Raw genomic sequence first — 20104 nt, 5'->3', positions numbered from 1 at the left:
TTGAAATACGAAATAAATGTCTAAAAATTAAACCTCTATAAAAATAGATGTATTTACTCGTGGTCTAAAAACTGTTGATTTTATTTCATCATATAATGCAACATAATCAAAACTAAAACTGCGGATGTACGCCATAAATATTATTGTTACCTAGAACAAGCTGACTGCGACCTAATTACACCAGAAATTAATAATAATGTTAACATTTTATGAATAAGAAATATTGCCAGAATATTTTAAGTTATTAGCTGTCTAAAACGTAGGTACTATATCTAGGCTTTTACCATAAAAAGAAGTTTTGAGAAATTGAAACATAAATTTTTTTCGAAAAAGCAATTACTTTGGTGTGTGTCATTATATATAAAATGAAAAAAACACACTTTGTAATACAGCACTTTTTATTGATTTAATAACTGACAGCCAACCAGGTTTCGCTTATCTCAAGCTTCATCACGGCTATTATACATTGTTTTCCAATAAGAGGTGTTATTTTGAATAGCCCGCTATTTCGGTACATGTTACTTTTGAAGCTGTCATTTTTCGACATTTGACAAGTAGAAACTACACCGTTAATTAAAATGGAACAATACACGCTTCAACAACGCATTGAAATTATTAAAATTCACTTGAGTGAATCAAATGCAAATCATCTTGAGTGATGAGGCCCATTTCCACCTCGGTGGCTTCGTCAACAAGCAAAATTGTCGCATCTGGGCCTCGGAAAACCCAAGAGTTATTGTTGAAAAGCCTTTCTATCTTCAACGTGTGACTGTTTGGTGCGGTTTATGGTCCGGCGGAGTCATTGGACCTTACTTTTTTGAAAATGAGGCTGGAGCAACAGTTACGGTGAATGGATTGCGTTATCGAGAGATGATTAATGATTTTTTATGGCCGGAATTGGATGACGTTAATTTGAACAACATTTACTTTCAACAAGACGGAGCTATATGCCACACAAGCAACGAAACTATTGATCTTTTACGATTGAATATCAAAATAACACCTCTTATTGGAAAACCCTATAAACTGATAAGCTATTATCAGGGCTATTATATCAAGTCAATGTATAAGCCCGGATGAGACTTGAGAAAAGGGAAGCCTGGTTGGCTGTCAGTTATTAATTCAATAGAAAAGTGGTGTATTACAAAGTGTGTTTTTGTTTAATATATAACATTAAACTTTGTATTTATTATGAAACACATTAAAAATTACAAGTTCGAATCATTATGAAATATATTTTGCCTTTTGACTAGAACGCGATATGCGGTGCGCGTAGACCGGATTCGATAGTTTTAGTTAAAGCGTTAGGCGAGTTGGATATCGGTTTTAGGTCAAAAAGCTGAACTTAATTTTTCACTTCATATCTCATCTACATATAATATATCAATGTTTAGGCAGTTTTACACTAATTTAAGTAAGAATAATCCAATTAGAGAAAGACACTGCTAAGAATTGATCACGCTCATTCTGTCAGCGTTCACGTAATGCCGATAGACTAGCAAAAGTGAAACTTCTAAATATACTTTTTTAAAAAATAGAATTCATGGTTTTTAATTGACATTTGCAAAGTATTGATATGTTAAATTATCATACTAGGCAACTGCCGTAAGGCGTTAACAATATAATGTAAAATTTTGGGCTTTACTAATAAACGCGTTTCACACCCTACACAGCTGGTAACCAACCCTTAATGTACAGTAAATGAATGTTTTTCAGCTCCACAAAATCTAAAACACGCCCATTAGTAAGGGGGTAAAAATATAAACGTTATGAAAAGTAATTTTGAATTAGCGTTTTAATTTCTTCATAAAAACGCTTATGTTCAAAACCACAAGGGTAAAATATCATCTTCAAAATTAAACTAAAATAAAATTAATCATAATACGAAAACACACACATTGACTCACTCAAATGACTGTCAACTAAAAACTGCGCGTCCAAAATGGCCGAAACATTGGTGAGTAACTGTCAAAAGATGAACAACTACACTCACTAGATTTTATTGACGAGTACCGCCATCTTGGCGTTGAGGTCGTAACTTTTCAGACCACCCTCGTAGGTATATATGCCTTAATACTATAGCGGAAAATACCTTAATGAAGAAAAAAAAAAAACCTCAAGTGGTAAGCTCTTACGTTGTGAAATTTGCACATTTTCTGCCTGGAAAAATTTGATTGTCAATAAAAAAATCAACGAACTAATATTTTTAATACATAATTTTGGATTGTTCAAAAAGAACAAAATGTTTCGTAAAAAGGAGTGTTGAATTAATTTAGCCCTCTGACCCAGATGTGTCGACTATATAACAAGATAGAGTGTGCTGAAATAGATATTTTCGTCGATAATTTGTACGGATTCAGAAAAAAAGTTCTGGCGCTATTAAAAAATATTAGCTAATTCATTGTGTCAATTTTCTCTCTATGCATACCTCTCGTATTTCTTATGCCTCTTACCACTTGTAATAATGTATAATGTAATGTGTTACTTGAGCGAGCTTGTATATGATTGTGTATTTTATTTTTATTTTTTGATGTTTTTGTTTTCTAATTGCATGTATCTGTATTTAATTGTATGTATCTGTATTTAATTTATTGTATCTTTATTTAATTGTAGATTTTTGTAATTGTACAATAACTGAGTTTTTATAAGTGGATTGTTCTCACGTAAGTGTGATCATCTGTAAAAACCCAGTATAAATAAATAAATAAATAAATAATTAAAATTAAATGCCTACTTTTTTCGGTACCTACAGACGTGTTATATTTATATGAGACATGAGATAACTCTCCCAATGCTCTAACTGAAACTACCGAATCCGGTATACGCACACCGCTTATCGCGTTCTAATAGTGGAACAAGTTTTGACGAGATATTTGTACGCAGTAGCGCCTCTAATTGTAACTCTATGACTACATATTGTTTGAAATTTTTGGCACTAAGGTTTTTAATAAGGGCCAACACTTCCTGTGATATGCCAGAGATAACATTGTGGGTTTTTCTATTGTATTGGAAATCAAATGCAACAAAATATTATTTCCTGCGTTTATTATTTGTAATCAGTATTTGTACAAAACAAGAAAAGAATGAGAGATTCTCGCAAAAGATCACGACATCTGAAGATTGCAATCGATGAGCACCAATTAATTGATAAAAAGATGAACAACAGGTTCAATTCCCAGTACAACTAGTTCGCCGTGAGAGTTTCCCATGTTAACAATTAATAAAACGAGAATTAGATATGCATTTTGTAAAAACCTGATTAACGATTAGTGCAATGCGATGGTTATTTATATATTGTGCAATTGAAAGACAATAGAAAATATTTTCTTGGTTTCTGATAATGCGACAGGCAAAAAGTCGGTGATATCACACAGTATACTTTCGTGACTAATGCGTTCGGGACTGGCCGTTCATTTCATTGATCGACTAGGATCTAAATCTATTTGGTTTAATCTGTTGTGTTTAATTCGCATAGATTAAATGGGTATATTTAATATTATTTTGGGAGAGGAAGGAGTGGACACGGATTTTAGGATGGAAGAAACACAGGGAGCGGCAAATCATACCACAGCCGAGCTGTTGAACTCAAAAACGAGTCGTATGTCAAGCGTCAAATGTCAAGCGTGTCCATTAGTTGGGCGCGCGTTTGGCGTGTTTCTTGTTTGTTTGGGCTATGCACCTATGGTGAAGGGATCAATGACGCTAGTTCTTGGGAACATCTTCCACTGTAATACCGGTAGATCAAGGCCATCATATCCGCCTGACGCCTGTACTCTAAGGATTGCAATCCGTTTGTTAAGAGAGGAGAATCTATTGCACAGAGTCATTGTTCAGGTATTTTGGGGCTCCAGATCAGAGGTGGCTGCCAGATTCAACAGTATGACGCGCTTGCAGTTTGTGCAGGGTCAGCAGTTTTGTACTATTAAAGTATCTGAAGGCCCTGTGCAGTACGCCCTGCTTATGTACAGGGCTTGCAATCGCGTCATATTGTTGAATCTGGCAGCCCACCAGTATGACGCGATTCCCGATTCAACAGTATGACGCGACTGCAGGCCCTGCTTATGAGAAGCTAGAGTCAAGTTAGCCTCTCATAAGCAGGGCGTACTGAACAGGGCCTGCATGTACAGTTTTGTACTATTAAAATATCTGCAGGCTCTGTACAGTATGCCCTGCTTATGAGAGGCTAACTTGACTCTAGTTTCGGTGGAGCCCTCGTGCCCGAGCTGGTCACTAAATTACACCGAGCATACCAATCGAAAGGCATCTTGGGAAGATTTTTTCCGTCAAAGGAGACTAGATTACGAGTATAAGAAAGTTTCAACGTTGATATTTGGTGATGATCTGGCTTGTAAGTCACACAGACCATCAGGGAATAATTATTTCCCTTTGAAAAAATGGGTTGATTACAAAATTTACTCTGCAGGAAAAGTAAAAAATTATAATCCAGCCACCAAATACATAAAAACAGAGGACTCACCAAATATATCACTCACATTGAGTTTAGCAGCGATTCCTTAATCTTCAAATTCGGCAGCGGACGGCAATCGGCACAATAACACCTGCATTCGCACCATGAAATTATAATCTGTCACGACCAGCTCTCAAGAGAGTAGAATTTAGAATAATATTGAATTAGCACATTGTAATTCTAAAAGTACTGTCACTTTATTGTGACAAAAATATTTTAATCCTTTAGTCTTAAATCGACTAAACAGGAATAGTGGTGTCCTCTTTTGTCAAATAATATAATTCGGATGAATCCAGCTGATTAATGCATAGATGACTGTAATTCATTATCACTTTACCTGCAGAAGAAAATCTATGCTAGAATTCCCAGAGAGGTCTATCCTATCCACTATTTTTAATTTTAAGTTAGCTAAGTTTTAGTTTACTGCTTCTCCAATGTTTGATCTGTCTTGGCTGGTGATCCGAGTCTAGGTGCCCAATATATATTTATCGTACTTTGTGTTCTGTCTAATGGCCAATGAAAGTGCATTATTTAGCTTGTTGCAAAATATCTCAAATTTCTTTAGCCAAATGTTGTTTAAAATACCCCTTTAGATTTAGTATCACAAGTTATCTTAGTTAATATTTTCAAAAGCATCTGAAATAATACTTTGATCCAAACATTTCAATTAAATAACAACATAGATATTTTTTTCAACAATCATTTTGCTTAGGCAGAATAAGTTAAATCCATTCCCATGAACATCACCATTATCTAAGGCACATTAATAAACTGGATTTCGGTAGAAACTAGAGCAAAAATTAAGCTCAGTTGCGTGATAAATGTTGTGATGCTATTTACGTTAATTTGAGTAATATGAATCGGTTCCAATGGGGCAATCAACAAAATAACTTTATATTAAATTATAATATGTCTAACCACAAAGTGATTGCTTCCTACGAAAAAAAAAAAAAAAAAAAAAAAAAAAAAAAAAAAAAAAAAAAAAAAAAAAAAAAAAAATAACTTTAGTTTGTCGAATCGTCCAATTTTTCACAAAAAGAACCAAAACACCATTAATAGTATTTCTGTTTTCCTCAGGTCCACAATGATGCTTTCCGTGTTGTTGTTCGCGCTGGCGTCCCTCTCCCAGCTGCAAGGCATCCGTCACTCCTTCCACAGCGAGCCGCAGTCCGCCTACAGCGTTTTTCTGAACCATCCGCCCCACCCCGCCCACGCGCACTTCGGGGGCGCGGGCTTCCCCGGTTCCCTGTACGGTCTGCATGGAAACAAGGGCTACGGCGGCCAACAGCGTCCACCCGGGTTCTACTCTTCTTCGTACTCTCCCTACTCGTAAGTCCACATCAATTACATACTTCATTTTCATAATTTGTTATTTTTTACATTAACTTCCTCAGAGCCCATGTCATCTCTGGGGCACGGACTTTTAGGGGAAAAGATGCTGTGTGATCGCAATAGGCGAATCAAGAGTGGACTGTAAAAATTAATTGTGAACTTTGGAGTTGACACAACTATGGATGGAGATGGTGAACATGAAGTAAGGAAGGAATCTGACTTACCCCTTTGTTTTTTAAAGATATTGATGGTTGGTTTCACTCACAGGAGATATGATTTATTTCACACAAAAGCTTTCATAACATCCAAGTTGGATAAGAAACACACTGAGGGAACCGAATATGTTCACTGCACAGCCTTCTACCCCGAGTTGATATCAATACAAAGTACTGATCACAAAGAAATGTCAATCAAACAGGCTTCATCAATAAACTGGTTTGATATTTACGTTTATTGTTGTAAAATGTCACACAGACGTGGGTATAGTCGGATAATGACAGGTACTTGTAGGTAATAAGATGGGAAAAATTGCAAGGACAATGTTAAAAGAAGATAGTTGTGTCAACATGCAGTGAACCTTGTATATTGTAGAAGGGAGGAAACACAGGGGCCGTCAAATCATTCATCGTGCACCGGTGCCGAACGAATCAATGACACTAGTTCCTCGAAGCATCTTCTATTGAAATATCATTGGCAAAATACGGCATTCCCACCTGACGCCTGTGCTCTAAAGATTGCAATAAGTCTGTTAAGGCGACATAAAACTCTAATAAAATCAGTTAGCTCGACGCTCACATTTTAATTGTTTCTGATGAACATATTTCTATAATCTCAAATGTTTCTAGAGGAATTCTTCGGGCAGTTACTAATTTTCCAATATAAGTTTTGTGTTTTAATTTTTGACACTAATTTATGACCCTCAGAATGGAAGTAAGCCGAAAACTTAATTTTCGGAGTTACTACATACTGTCTTACTTGGAGCAGTCGAACGGAAGTAAGTCGAAAGGTTAATTTTTTAAGTTACTAATAATAATAATAATTGGATAACTTTTATAGCGCTGTTTTTGTGAAAAATCACCTCAAGGGGGCTACTACTGTCTCCCTTGGAGCAGTCAAATGAAAATAAGTCAAAAACTTAATTTTCTGAGTTAATACTGTCTTCCTTGGAGCAGTTGAAATGAAATATTCGTACAGTACCTAACCTTTTTAATTAAATTATTTTAGATACCGATAATGCTTCACTGTTGAAGCCTCTTTTATTCTTTATTAAGATAGTCATCGTAATATTATTGAACAATGGCCTATAAATTTTGATTGATTCAACAGCTGTTACAAAGATCGTAATGCAATTAGTTGATAAGATTCTGCAAACTCTTAAATTACAATTGAAACACATTGTGGTGTGACAACATCATTAAATAAAAAAAAATTGTTGTTTAATTTGATTCTTGTTAGCTTTGTACCCATTCTATGTTAGGTTTGTACCTATGTAATACTAGTAGTTATGTGAATAGTGCAGTTTTAATTTTTCTTGGATTTATTAAATCAAACCCAAAATTTCCTCTGAAATCAAGATTTTAAGATGCCTACTTAATTATAAATCAGAAATATTTTGCGTAACATTTTTCAAAATTTCAAATTAAGAACTATCTCAATGACGATTCTTTTTTTAAACTTTCTTTGATCCGGTAGGTATCATAATATTGATTATTTCGATTTGAAAGCTCGTAGTAGGAACCACGACGATGCGAACTCCGGCAATATAAACATGTAGTATCCAACATGGCCACCATCTTGAACCGGAACCGGTACATAAAAAAAATTACAGACAGATGAAATGATAAACGACATTTTTTTTTATTTATCTGTAAAAAATATGTACATAATATATTATACTGTTAACATATTTAAACATAAACAAAATACAATTATTTTTTAATCGAGGGTAAACGATACGTTTCTTCTTGTACAGAATAACAGTTGCCTATACGCTAATTATTGCAAAATTAAATAAAATAAAATAATAAAATTTAAATAAAATTCCTACGTACCACATGTTATACCAAATTTTACTATTTACTACATATATTTTCGAGGCTAATTTTGTTTCCAATACAAACAATATTATACCACACAACCGAATTAGTTTATGGATAATTGTATTTTAAGTTTATTCATAAAAAATCTTTTTTTTTTTATTATTTTAATGAGTCTTTTTTGGACTATTTCATGTGTAAATTTAATGTAGTAAGTTTTGTCCGTTAGTGTAAATGTCATGTAGTAAGTTTTGTCCGTTATTTTAAATGTCATTTAGTAAGTTTTCTCCGAGTTTAAGGATAGACGAGTTTTTATGAATAGTTAAAACCGGACTTTGATACGCTCAGTCAATGATATCGATGTTTCTATTAGTCATAAATAGTGGTGTAAAAATAAACCTCAAAACAGTATTCTGTTGAAATCACTTACATCAAACCCTGAAGTTGTATTATGATGTCCGTAACAATAAAATATTACTATTACTGTAACACATAAATGGAGTCAGTAAATATATCAATAGTACCCCCAAATTTGTTGACCAAATCATGCATCCTATTGGTTATAGCCCAGTCAATGAAGGGAAAAAAAGACCCAATGTCGGAACTAATTCCCCGGAAGCTGAATTTTTCACAAATGTTAGAAGACCTTTAGACATGTATTTTTACAAAAGTCCCCGACTTTCCCCCTTGTGCTTCCTTCCCCACCCCCTCTTGAATATATTTTTCAAAGCCTTTCGGAATACGCTAATATCTCCTTAATGGTTTTATTAAATCAGATTATTATTTTTTTTAGTTTCTAATTAGTTACTCTGAAAAATTGTATTTTTTCATTTTTGCGAGAAAAGCTATACAATCTCTACAATTTATTAGTAAAAGAAAAATATCAGTTTTTAAAATAGTATTTCAGAATATATTTGCACATAACTTTTTTCTGAGCCTGTTAACGAAAATAAATAAATCAATAAAACTTGTAGACAATATTTTTAGCTATAAAATAATGTATATAATAATGGGTTTTAATTTATAATAAGGCACGTAGGCTGTTAATAAGGAGCACGGCGAGCGGCGCGGCTCGAACGCGCAGCGGTTCGCGGCGCAGCGAGAAGTTACAAAAACTTAAGGAAAGTAATGATTAATTAATGTGTTTGCTTTATTTTTATAACAAATTCATCTAACGTTGAAGAGTTTTATTGTTATTTACCAATTATAGTTCGGAGGGGAGGGGGGGAATATAAATATTTTCCCCTGCACAATGAAGCGCTTTCATTATCCACTAACCGCCGTGCCCCGGTCTGGCTAAACAGTTATATTATGTTGTATGATTGTTTGTAACGTATTATTTAAATAAAGGTATGTGGGAAATTTATGGGAATCAGTTTACGCGTCCTCAACAGTAACCCACATGCTCCATGGACATGAATATTCTCGGGCAAACAGAGCCTACACTTTAACAGCAGCGTCTCTTGTGCACGTAATCAGAGAAGAATACCGAGATATTGATGGGAAATTAAGACAAATAGAAAATATGTATCAAGATTTAGTTACGTGGAAAAAAGATATGGAGGAGGTTAATAATGATGACAATCTAAAAGAGACGATTCCATATACTGAAGCAAGTGAAGACAGGATTAAGGAATCTTCGAGTAGGACTGCCATGTTGTGGCTTTACCTTCTACATTGAATCGACCTCATGCTTAGATTTATATTTGCAGAGAAGTCCGGGAATCGAAAAATGTACTTAAATACTATTGTTGATATGCTTTCATTTTTCCACCTGGCAGGACATTTACCATACGAAAAATCAGCACATATGTATGTTCAAAGTATCTTGCAACTCGAATCAAGAATAACTAAAGAAGAATATAAACTATTCACTGAAAATGGTTACTTTACCATAAGAAGAACAGATATTGGTCCGGTACGTGGACGGACATGATCATCGAACAGTGTCTCATGCGACCAATGAAGTCAGTAGGAGGTTTGACACATGGGCGCGGAATCACTGAAAGCGCTTTGTCAAAGTGGAAACTTGGAACCATTTACTGCGTGAAAGTGCAAGAGAGCATTGAAGAATTTCATTTTACTGAACAGCATGTTGAGCTGCGCGAATCACAGAAGAAAAGGGATGAGCTAGATATAGGAAAATATACATCATGGCTAAGACACCTCAGCCTGTTCACCAAGCTCTCAGGGGAGCTGATGTCCTTTATCTTCAGGGTTTGTTTCAGATAATAATGTCAATTGTGATAACGCTTATGAGGTGGGCCTGGCAGCTATGCAAAAAATGAAAGGATGTAATTTTGGAGATATACGACTGAAAAGGAAATACATGGTGACTACCCAGCAAGATTCAAATCCGCAACTGTTAGGACGAGACAAGTTGCAGTAAACCACCAGCAGCTATTTAACAGAATACTGTGCATTAGTGATAGTCCTAGCATGCTTTAGACTTACTTAGGATATGAATTGGCTTCAAGACCCCTCCTATTTTTGATGAAGTCTCCCTTCGTAAAGGAACAAAATCATGAATGGCGAAAGTATTTAGCGAAAGTATTCTTGATGAAGTTGATTTGGAAAGTGCTGCAATAGTCATTGATGGGGGATACTTCCTATACTCTGTTGTTTGGCAAACTGAAACTACTTACGGAGACATCATTAGTCCAGTCTTTTTGAATGGTGAGATTCTGAAAACAGTAGAAACCACAAAATATCTAGGACATATCATCAACAACAAGTTAACGGATGATGAAGATATTGACAGGCAGAGGCGTGTACTGAGTATAAAATGTAACATGCTCAGTAGAAGATTTCGGCTCTGTAGTCCACGAGTGAAAAGGACGCTCTTCTTAGCTTTTTGCACCACCCTGTACACATGCGAGCTCTGGGCTAATTTCAAGAAAAGAACAATGGAAAGGCTTCGGGTGCAATATAACAACGCTTACCGATTGATGTTCGGACTCCCCAGGCACTGCAGTGCCTCCTCAATGTTTGCAGAAGGGCGAGTTCCAGGATTTACAGCTCTGTTAAGAACCAGGATTGCAGGACTGAGGGAAAGGATAAACCATTCCAGAAACATTATTATCATAGAATCCCGTCTGACTTCAGGATCGAGCATTGAAGACCATTGGAGAAAGATAATTGCTCCCACAATCTCAGATCCGATGGATTCCCGTGCTTCTCTGCTTTAACTTAATTTCATTTTCTATTTAATTTTTTAATTTATTAATCTCTTTTTATTTATTTTACTATATGTAAATATTATTTGTACTTATATCCTCTATGGGATGTGTGGGATTGCACTAACCTCCCCACATCCTGGAATAAAGAATTTATTATTATTATTATTATTATTAAATCATACTCACGTTTCGTCCATACTAAATTTGGCAAAGATTCTATTGTCGTTTTCGATGGATACCTTGAAGAACCAACTATAAAATATGAAGAGTAAATACTTATGTCGGCTAACAACTCATCGTGCGATATTGAATTAAACTTCACTACACGTTGTTTGACTAAGAAGGAAGCTTTCTTATCTAATAAGAATAACAACAAAAATAATGATTGAAGCACTGTGACATGAATTTAGTGAATCTGGTTTGAAAACTGTCACGGCCGCAGGTGATGCCGATATTGACATTGTACTAACCGGCATCGAACAACTCAACATCTTCTCACAAGTGATTGTTGTTGGCAAGGATAGTGATCTTTTGGTATTACTTGTAAGTCTTTCTCCTGAAGGAAAATCTATTTTTTTCTGTAAAGATGTTGGTGGAAAGGCCCCTTCAAGAACTTTTTACATCATAGAGAAACCTATAATGTTACTTAAAGATATTCTAAAACACATGCTATTTACCCATGCCATTACGGGCTGTGATACGACCTCATCTTTATATGGGTTAGGAAAAAAAAAGCTGTTGATATGATTAAAAACAATCCCGAAGCAAAACGCGCAGCTGGGCATTTCTGGAAAAAGATGCAAACGAAGAGAACTTGTTGCAAAATGGAGAAAAATTTGCTCTCGCCATGTATGGTATTGGTAGCTACTCTAATTGAAACGAAGCTCGATACTATAAGTTTACCAGACTAACGATAAAATCAGCTTTTAAATCTAAATTTGACTTGGCAAAACTACCACCGACTTCAGAATCGTGTCATCAACAGTTGTTGAAAGTTTATTTGCAAGTACAGTTTTGGTTAGGAAGCAAACTAAATCCTATAAACTGGGGGTGGAGGTATGAAAATGTAAATGAAAATGGTGGAAAGAAGAAATTTTTTAAACCATTTGCTCCTGATGACCTTTTTTCTCTGGTGTCCTGTTCCTGCAAGTCTGGATGTGCAAATTACTGTGGCTGCAGAAAATCTGGATTTACCTGCTCTGCCACGTGCTACAACCGTAACGGATTATCATGTCTGAACACACCCCAGTATGACGAAGAAGTGGAAGACTCTCTTGACTAGAAAATTATTTGAATATTTGCCTAATTTTGTCATAGATAATATTGATAAGTATATAATATAATTTACAAACCGTTTTGTCATTATAATATATTTTTAAGGTATATTTTAAGAAGCTTGTTTGAAAGTAAGCCATTTTAGATCTATGCTCTATTTTAAGTGATTTGTTGTTACGGTATTTTATTGTTGATAGGTGCACATAATAAAAAAGTGAGAATTACCACGAAAGATTTTTTAGAACTTCGCCATAACATAAGGTCTGCAATATTTTAATGTGGTGAAAGGGTAGTCCCACGCTGTCGTAGGTATTTTTGGCTTATTTCACATAACTTCATTTAAATAATAAGTTACAAACAATCATACAACATAATATGACTGTTTAGCCAGACCGGGGCACGGCGGTTAGTGGATAATGAAAGCGCTTCATTGTGCAGGGGAAAATATTTATATTCCCCCCCTCCCCTCCGAACTATAATTGGTAAATAACAATAAAACTCTTCAACGTTAGATGAATTTGTTATAAAAATAAAGCAAACACATTAATTAATCATTACTTTCCTTAAGTTTTTGTAACTTCTCGCTGCGCCGCGAACCGCTGCGCGTTCGAGCCGCGCCGCTCGCCGTGCTCCTTATTAACAGCCTACGTGCCTTATTATAAATTAAAACCCATTATTATATACATTATTTTATAGCTAAAAATATTGTCTACAAGTTTTATTGATTTATTTATTTTCGTTAACAGGCTCAGAAAAAAGTTATGTGCAAATATATTCTGAAATACTATTTTAAAAACTGATATTTTTCTTTTACTAATAAATTGTAAAGATTGTATAGCTTTTCTCGCAAAAATGAAAGAATACAATTTTTTTGAGTAACTAATTAAAAACTAAAAAAAAAAAAGTAATCTGATTTAATAAAACCATTATGGAGATATTAGCGTATTCCGAAAGGCTTTGAAAAATATATTCAAGAGGGGGTGGGGAAGGAAGCACAAGGGGGAAAGTCGGGGACTTTTGTAAAAATACATGTCTAAAGGTTTTCTAACATCTGTGAAAAATTCAGCTTCCGGGGAATTAGTTCCGACACAAAACCTCATTGACTGGGCTATTAGTGAGTGTGTCTGATTGTGTACGTATTGCAGAAGAATGTTACATTTTGTATGTGAATATTAATATTAAACATACTTATTTTAGCTAGTCTTAAATCCTGTATTCGTCTAGGATAACTTGAAACCTGTAAATTTGACTGTCCTGAAACGGGAATCCTTCCTAGTTGGACAGTCAAAATCATAAAATGTAATCAATATTATATTACAAAAAAATAAAATAAATAAACATGTAGTATTCAACATGGCTACCATCTTGAACAGGAACATAAAAAACAATTTTACAGATGAAATGCTAAACGATCATTTTTTATATTTATCCATAAAATATATGCACATATGTTGACCAAATCATGCATCCTATTGGTTAGTGAGTGTGTCTGATTGTGTACGTATTGCAGAAGAATGTTACATTTTGTATGTGTTGCAGAAGCTTCGAGCGCGCGCCGCCCCCGACGCCGGTGGACCCCGCCACGCTGACGTGCGGCCTTGCGCCCGCGCTATGCCAGAAGTCCAACTACCGGACGCTTGACGGCTCCTGCAACAACCTCCGCAACCCTGGCTGGGGAGTGCCTCAGAGCCCCTACGCTAGGTTGCTGCCCGCCAAGTACGGAGATGGTAAGTCGAACACTATACACTTACATTATCCAATCATCGAAAAAGAATTATAAATCAAAACGAACAATGAAAAAGGACAAAAATTTTTCTATATTTTTTATTCTTCGATACAAGCACCCGCTTAACTTTACCTGCCAGTTTGTCAGCAGGTTAATTTCACAATATTAATTATAACACTAAAGCACACACGTAACGAGAAGATATAACATAGAAAATAGATACAGAAGAATTACATTTCAAGTGACCACAATACAAAGGCATAAAATACATAGACAGGCATTTTTACGGCTTCCGAGGAGTAAGGCTCTCGACTAGCAAGCCAGATGTCGCAGGTTCGAACGCGTAAATTTCATATATTATAAAATACCTGCAATATATATATATTTTTTCAAATTATTAAAAGTTTGTACGAGTACGAGTGTAGTTAATAAAACTTACAAATTGATTAATACCTGGAATAGAAATTAGATGAGCCGTCTCGTACAAATTTACTAACCTTTTCAAAATTGTCTCATATGACACAGACGTATATCAGGAATATAAATTAATAGAACTGCTGGGGATCTGACGAAGACAACTTTTCCTATACAAGAGTTGTCATATACACCTTGGAAGTTTTAAATCTTGTATTAAAAAATCTTGATTTTAAACCAGAAAAACGGTACTGAATGTAATGTAGGCTACCAACACAAATTTGGCATGTTTTTCTCCAGCTTGTGATTTCTATCATAAGAAATAGAGAGTTTTCAAACTTTTAAAATAGGACATTTAAACATAATGTTCAGTGATAGAAAAAAAAATACAAAAGGGTGCAAACTTGATTGAAACTGGGAATTAACTAAAGCCAATAGTTTCAAAAACGCTTTCGATGCAGTCACCAATGCAACGAGTCCATTTATTGCACGGATATCCACGCATTCTTTCGATTTTGTGGTCTTTTAACAATGTTTTTTTAATTTTCAATGTTGTTTTGTGTCCTTTTCTCTTTACCAGACATCAGCGAGCCCACCACCAGCAGCACCGGGCGCGACTTACCGCTGCCACGTATCCTCAGTCTTATGCTTTTCCCCGACCGCCCCATCGATGACCCCATCTGGAACCTCAACGCTATGCAGTGGGGGCAAATCATGACCCACGACATGTCTCTGGCCGCCGGAGGAACTCAATCCCGTAAGTTTATCTTACATAATTCTAAGTTCTCTACAGAAAGCGCCTAACCAAAGCAAACTCCTTGGCGAGTTTCTAGCGTGCAAAACACATGCAACTCTTGGAAGAGTGAAAAATACTCTTTATATGGCCCTGTTGAGAGACCATCATTCAGAAGCAAAACGTTGCTTTAAATGGCTTTAGCTATGTAGAATGAACAAATCTGAATACAGAGAGGCTTCCCCCTCTCTCTCTCTCCCTATCTAATTTTCTCTTCCATATCCTTCAGCCTTACAACATTCAAGTGAGAGTTTGGGTACTTTCCTATATTTTCGCTGGAATCCTAGGACCAGATCGTTTAGATTTTTTTTTTTTTAAAGAAATACAAACGTTCCCGGGTTACGAGTAACCTGACAATATTTGAACATCTCCTACTACCACCACAGTAAGCTGAAAAAGCTGCTTGTGTTGTGAAGGAGGACTTAGCCAGCCGAAGAATTGAACACACTACGCCTGGGTGGGACCCAAACGCGATGTCAACTCGGCCACCGACCGATTCTACTAACAAGTAGCAAATAAACTGCTCAAAAGGCACATTTACAATCCTGATGTTCTGGAACGTATTACGCTTTATGTCCCTAGGACGGAGCTAGGTAGCACAGGATTTTTATTTTTTCAAGAGGCAGGACCAACCTAACAACCATCGTTCCTTTGGAGAGAATGACTATCTTTAGAGGTAGACATTGTTCATTTAAATTTCATTGACTTTGAGATGCCAATTAATGTCATGTTTTACACCTGTATCTCTAACTATACTATTGTTAAATGTAATGGTTAATAATATTATTTTATATGATGATCTGATTTTTGTGAAATTTTATTGGATTCACTGTATTTCGTAATGAATAAAAATAAATACTGTCGTTTAAAAATTTAAAGAAAAGGGTGGCAAGATTAAAATCCTTGTAATCTATTCGCAGACAAGGAAGACACACAGTGCTGCAGCGCCGAGGGCCAGTTCGTGGATCGTCGCAGCCTAAATGAGCATTGCTATCCCATCATCGTGCCCGAAGATGACCCCATCCACCAGCTTACCAGGACCCGCTGCATGAACTTCGTCAGGACCATCACCACCAGGGACAGAAACTGTGTCGGAGGATACGAGCCCGCAGAACAGGTAATTCACACTTTTACAGGGTATCCTCGTAACTGTTAATGAGATAAATTGCCTTACTTATAATATAATAAGCTAAAGCGCTCATAGATGGTTCAAACTCTCAGAAAAGTACTCATTTTCGACATAAACTTACTGAATGAGTTAATGGTAATGCCACCTCAGGAGAAACATGCAGCTGTTGAGTGGAAAATATCAAAAACTTTAGGAATCCGTGATATGGCTGAAGAAACATTGATTATAAGGGGCCCAATATGTAAAGTCACAAGGAGGAAATTCGGAGTTGATCTTATGTTGGCTATGCACTTCACGTGTACAAACTGATAAAATGTTAACTGTAGATTTTCCAAAAATGGATAGATTAAAAATATAACACCTTCAAAAGAAGATCAGATACACGGAGACTGCTTTGGAACAGGAGACATCACGTGTACATCTCGTGATAGTGTGGAACAGGAGACAGCAAGTTAATGACCCTCACGTTATAGATATTTTGTCGGAAGGATATTTTCTCTATCAGCTTAATAAAGAAAGATACCTGGAGACTGCTCTGGAACAGGAGACATCACGATGCTCACTTTATTGTTAGTATTGTAGAAGGTAGGATAATAAGATAATGACCCTCATATTATAGGTATTTTGTCGGAAGGATATTTTCTCTATTAGCTTAATCAAGAAAAATACCTGTAAACTGCTCTAAAACAGGAGACACACTCCTTTTCATTAAAGGCTATTGTTAGTGGAGTAGAATGTGAATAGTGGGAGATAGTATAATGGGTTAATGTCCCTCAGACCATTGGTATTTTGTCAGTTATCAGTTAAATCAAGTGATATCTGTTATTATTCCTAATGCGGCATTTTGTCCCCCAGCTCACGGCAGTAACAGCCTACATGGACATGTCCCTGGTGTACGGCAACAACGAGATGCAGCACAGGCCACTGCGAGCCAACATAGGCGGGCGGCTGCTGGTGGAGGCCAGAGGGGGCAAGGAGTACCCGCCCACCGAGACCAACTCCTCTGTGGTGTGCGAGAGCGCGCACAGCTCTAACGAAGCCTGCTACCTAACAGGTTTGTTATTTTCACTCTCGTCGATAATGATCTTAGTTGGTTTATATCAGAGACAATTTCATATACGCAAAATGTAGAGAAGACAACACTGTTTTGGGTAACGCCTCTGTGTGGTCGTGAGAGCGTTTTTTCTTTATTTCCCTTCTGGAAGATTATTTCATTGAATTGGTTTCGTACGCAGACTTCGTGAGTTTAATCATCTGTGAACTAAACTCTCCATCATCACAAAAGTTCAGCTTTTTTATATTATGGTTGCAAAAATTAAAATACTGTCATTTTGGCTTTTTCAAAAAAATGAATAAGTACCTATAGTTTAGTATACCTACCGTCATAATCATGCGTTTCAAAGTCTTTCAAAAGTTTAAAATTTTTGTTTAACAATATTTCACAATAGTTAACTATTGTTTTAAATAACCCACAATAAAGAAAATTCTGTAAAAAAGCGTGAGGAAATTTCACTACGTATTGGACGATTGTCCGGATAGCGAAAACCTAATTTTTTAACAATCTTCTTTTTATGCATGTTTGTCAAACGCACAAAAATTATTATGGAATCAATATTAAAAAATTAAAATATAATATGCGGTAATTGTTGATTGAGGTACTAGTACATATTGAATTATTTGGTGGGTTGGAAATAAGCCGACATAGCTCAGTGGTTCAGAGCACCTGACCGGACATCAGAAGGTACGGGTTCACTTCCCGTTGGCGGCATTTATTTTTACTCGGGAGATATTTTGAATTTGTATTGATATTTATATATATTTATTTATATTATTGCTTATAATTATTTGCTATTTCAATAGTTAATAATGAAATCCCTTTAATAACTTACATTGTGTTTTGTGGAAGTGCAAACATTGGGTAAACTCACCAATATCCTTTTACTTAAAAGTTTCTAAAATCCGTTGCTAATAAATGTAACACATTCTCTGAAATGTTTTTTTCACTGGCCAGTGCACTATTTCATTATTGATAACCAGATTTTCTCTACAAGGCATAAATCATTCGTTGCACTTGACCGTCAGATTTGCCGTTGAACTTGGAACAGAACGACTTCTTTACAAGGCGTGTTGCGCTAGGTGCATTGATATTGCTATGGTGTTCTTGTTCCGATGAAATGCAATTCCCCGCTAGCTATAAACTTTCGCGTGAATTTGCCGATCTTGATTTTGTTTTCTAACACTTAAATTGACTTACAGAAAACGTATTTTAGTAGACTCAACTGACGATTACAGATAGAGGTGTCGATCTAACGTTAATCTAATGAATAATTTGTATTTTGCGCCGCTATCGTAACAATCGGTTTAACTTTAAAAATCGTTTCTTATTTTTTATTATATGAACGAGAAAAAAGTGAAGTTATAGTTTTCTTACAAATTCCTTAAACAAAACGAAAATGTTTTCGAAATATAGAGTTCTCTAAATTTTACAAAAAATCTGTTGCACCCAACCTTGTAATTAATTAATTATTACTGTTGATATCATAATTTCATCATATGATCTGATTGGATAATGAGCTTGTCAGATTTATAAAATTATGGTCAATTGTTCAACACGCACAATCTAGATCCAATCTATCCCGCAAATGTTTTTAAAATTTCAACAACCTTCAACGTCTATCACATTCTATAATATATATTCACAATATATTACAAATTGTTTGAACCCTGTCAAATTTGACGATTTCCTGTAACAGTCCAACCAGGTTGTGTAAAAAAGTGGTTATTTTGTTGACGTATAACTTTCGTCAATATCGGACGGAAAGGATGACGGAAAATATCACGTGGAGTTATTGTAAAGCAGACATTGTAATTCATAAAGATCGAAATTTCTAGTTCATTACATAAATTAGAAAAGATTATTCTTCTTTTAATAGTTGCTTGTCCGGTCTCAATGTCAATCAATTGGGATCTTGGAAGTTCACTTGCTAAACAACAACGAAATAATTTTTTGATGATGAACGGTGGGTAATAATAATAGGAATCAGTGTCCGACTGTACTGGGCTCGTAGTGCCTGGAGAATTTTTTTTTTTTTTTTAAAAGAAAGACAAACATTCCCAGGTTACGGAATAACCCAACAATGTTTGAAAATCTCCTACTACCACCACAGAAAGCCGAAAATGTTGCTTGTGTTGTGATGGAGGACTTCGCCGAGGAATCGAACACGCGACGCTCGGGTATAATACCATAATGCTTTACACCGTTTTCTTTCGCATATTATATATATTTTTTTATATGTGTTTTCTTATTTTTCCAAAGAGCTTAGCTTAAGTCGTGGAAAAAAATAGTTAGTTAGTCGACATTATAATTGACAGGGTTAAATTTAGAGATGTTGATGAAGACGGTGATGTTGTTGAAGTTATAATAAGCAATAATAATTAGTCGCCTGAAATATCCATACAAATTAAAAATATCTCCCGAGTAAAAATAAATGCCGCCGACGGGAATTCTGGAATATTGTATGGATATTTCAGGCGACTAATAATTGCGTATAATAATTTGTTATCCTTTGTTCTATGCATAAAAACCCTGTCTTATAAACATTAATCTATCATTAAAAAATAATTGCTGAAGTTATTGTAATTGTGGAATTGTAGCAGTGGAATTAGTTGAAGCAGTTATAGCAGTTGAAGCGGTTGAAGTCCAGGAAGTTTGAAAAGTCGATGACGATGCTGAAGTCGATTACTATACAAAT

The 20104-nt window shown here is 35.5% G+C and overlaps 1 protein-coding gene across 1 annotated transcript in view; it reads left to right on the top strand.

Moving 5' to 3' along the window:
- Positions 1-20104, top strand: part of Pxd (Peroxidase) — a 197351-nt gene that overhangs the window by 173145 nt on the left and 4102 nt on the right. The window contains exons 3-7 of the mRNA XM_089639241.1: positions 5546-5797; positions 13830-14017; positions 15011-15187; positions 16144-16340; positions 17208-17406. Of these exons, the coding sequence (XP_089495367.1) occupies positions 5553-5797; positions 13830-14017; positions 15011-15187; positions 16144-16340; positions 17208-17406 (1006 nt within the window). The 5' untranslated portion in view covers positions 5546-5552. The remainder of the gene's footprint in view (positions 1-5545; positions 5798-13829; positions 14018-15010; positions 15188-16143; positions 16341-17207; positions 17407-20104) is intronic.

The sequence above is a fragment of the Hesperophylax consimilis genome, chromosome 14, assembly GCF_061612785.1.
Source record: "Hesperophylax consimilis isolate HC1 chromosome 14, BYU_Hcon_1.0, whole genome shotgun sequence".
Lineage (NCBI taxonomy): Eukaryota > Metazoa > Arthropoda > Insecta > Trichoptera > Limnephilidae > Hesperophylax > Hesperophylax consimilis.
Note: the sequence above shows the minus strand (reverse complement) of the source record. Positions and strands in the feature narration are given on the sequence as shown.